The 2,665-nt window shown below is 41.3% G+C and overlaps 1 protein-coding gene across 1 annotated transcript in view; it reads left to right on the top strand.

Moving 5' to 3' along the window:
* ltv1 (LTV1 ribosome biogenesis factor) overlaps window positions 1-1,686 on the top strand; it is a 13,663-nt gene extending 11,977 nt beyond the window's left edge. The window contains exon 11 of the mRNA XM_050045145.1: window positions 1,035-1,686. Within this exon, the coding sequence (XP_049901102.1) occupies window positions 1,035-1,145 (111 nt within the window). The 3' untranslated portion in view covers window positions 1,146-1,686. The remainder of the gene's footprint in view (window positions 1-1,034) is intronic.
* Window positions 1,687-2,665: the final 979 nt, after the last annotated feature.

The raw sequence follows: 2,665 nt of genomic DNA, 5'->3' as shown, positions 1-2,665 counted from the left end.
CGTTACAGATCAGAAGCACAGAGAGTTGTTGACTAGAGATGATACGCCGTCTCATGGTGGTCACTGCCTGTCAGCGTTACAGATCAGAAGCACAGAGAGTTGTTGACTAGAGATGATACACCGTCTCATGGTGGTCACTTGGTGTGAACTAGCGGGTTTTTAAGAACATTGCACAACGGGTCATTGCAAGTAGTCCCCTGTTTCAACTCGTCTCGTCACAAATGTGTTTACTTTTCTGGATTCAAATATTTACCGAAAGCAGGGCGTCAACAGTTAATAAGGTTATCTGCTCATGATAAGAAAAGGCATTAAAAACAATGCCAACATTGGAGGAAAAGATGTCAACAAAAGATTACAGGAAACGTCAGGACTTTTTTTTAATTGGGGTTGTATGAGGAACTTATTCATAGTCAGTGTATTACATTAAGTAGATGTTGGTTGACAGCGCTCCCAGTTTGGAGAAGCAGAGGTACTGTCATGGAAGCTAAGCAATGTACTGCTGTGGATGGGAGCAGCGGCAAAATGTTTTCAAGCCACCTAAAAAAATCTATTAGTTTAATGGTTTATGGTATATGTTTAATATTTTTATTTCTTTACCTTAGTATCGAACAGCCCTTTCGGATTGGAAACTGAATTCTCTCTTTAAAGCCACCAGACTCCGTTACCACTGTCTCGATTTGTGAGTTTGTGTCATTGTTTGACTTTGGTGAATCTGAACTAACCCTTTAAAGCACCAAAGTTACACAATAACATAAACTAACTAACCACTCGAGGCAGCGATGGACCAGCAGCTCCTGTGTTCTGTGAGGAAACGTTACTGTTTTTGTCAAAGGAGTCTGGTGGCTTTAGATAGGCATAGATAAGGGCTTCAGTTCCCCGTCAGAAACTGCTGCTTTTAGGTGGCTAAAATACGTTTTGCTGCTGCCCCCATCAACAGCAGTACATTGCTGATCTTGCATGGTGGCACTTCAGCCTGCATGAAAACATTTGTTCAGTACAGTGTGTTAAAATTCTACTTCTGTGTGTTTGAATAGGAGCGGCGAATGGAGAAGAAAGCCAACAAGACGGCGTTTAAGGAGGAAAAAGTCCGACAGGAGAAGCAGATGTTGAACCTGAGAACGAACGTTCAAGGCCTGAAGCTTTAGTAGCCGACTGCCCACACAGACTTTTTTTTCCCAAGCTGGTGGCGTCATCAGCAGACACGCTGCTCTTCACTTCAGTGGAGCTGACAAACAACCCCCTAATAGAGGACTGACGGGGTGCTGAGAGGCTCGAGTGAACCAGCTCAACTCATCATGTTATAGCAGGCTGAAATCCAGTACTCCAGTACTAACGGCTGGGTACTGAAAAGATGGAGAATTAAAAACTGATGTACCAAAAGCTTTGACTGTCTGATCATATTGGTAATCTTGGTTACTCCTCTGATCACACGCTGATTTTAAATCGACATTTTTGGCAATTTCAGACTTTTTATTTCTTGTGTGGCTGCTCATGTTAAATCACATTTGAAAGAAAAGTTTTATAAAATACGCTTTCCTACCAAGAGTCATGGAGAAGATCAATAACTCTTAAGTCAGTACATCAACAGCTAGGGCTGCAACTACTGATTATGTTTGTCACATTATTTTCTGGATTAATTGTTTGGCCTGCAAAACATAAGAAAACAGTGAGAGCTGAGATGAATTCATCTGATTTGTTTTGTCCAGCCATCATTTCCAAACTCAAAAACATCACATTTACTGTAATGTAAGACCAAGGAAAGGAGCAAATCCTCAGATTCGAAAACCTGGAAATATATTTTTGCCATGAACATTACTTAAACGTTAAATTGATTATCAGAATAGTTGCTGATTAATTTTCTGTTTGTTGAATAATAACTGGTTGCAGCTCTACTAGCAGCCTAAAGCTAACTTAGCTGAGCACAAAGACTAGAAACAGGTGAGGTACAGTTAGTCTGGCGGCTCCTACAGCTCAATAATGAACACCTCATATCTTAATTGTTACAACAGTACAGAAACAGAGATGTAAAAACAACAAACTGCTGTGTTACCGGGGTTACAAACCATTTCCTTGCTCTGAAAGAAAGAAGTAAACAGTCTGGCACATTGCCACCTGCAACACCAATTAATGGTTTGAGTTTAACGAGATAGAACATGTTAATCAGTGAGATTTAGAGGTGACAGTGGGTGGATTTTGTTACTGTTGGGCAGAGCGAGGTAAGCTGTTTCACCGTAGCCCTTTTTACACAGAGATCCCTTCTTTATGCCGCCTTTGCATTTTTATACGGAACCAAACAACGGCAGTATCATTCTGCTCTGGTGTGCGATTATGGACAGCATGCTGGCATCGCAGAATAAAAAGAGGCGTGACATGGAGTGTGACATAAAATATAGATGTTAGCAGCGATTTATAAACAATAACAACCATTTACCATCCCTGTTGTATAGCGGCTGATCTGGTTCTCTGTTTGGAGGATAAGGAGCTCCCGAATGTCATTCATTTCCCAATTTGTGAATGTTTACAGCCGCTGTTCTTCTTTGAGTTAGCCGCTAACTGCTAACAGCTACCTTTTAAATCTCCTGTGGTGGGTCACACGCATAACACGCCATCAAAATGTCACACCTGGGGTACGTTTCACAAAGCAGGTTTAGTGAAAACTCAGTCT

This window comes from Epinephelus moara, chromosome 5 (genome assembly GCF_006386435.1).
Source record: "Epinephelus moara isolate mb chromosome 5, YSFRI_EMoa_1.0, whole genome shotgun sequence".
Lineage (NCBI taxonomy): Eukaryota > Metazoa > Chordata > Actinopteri > Perciformes > Serranidae > Epinephelus > Epinephelus moara.
Note: the sequence above shows the minus strand (reverse complement) of the source record. Positions and strands in the feature narration are given on the sequence as shown.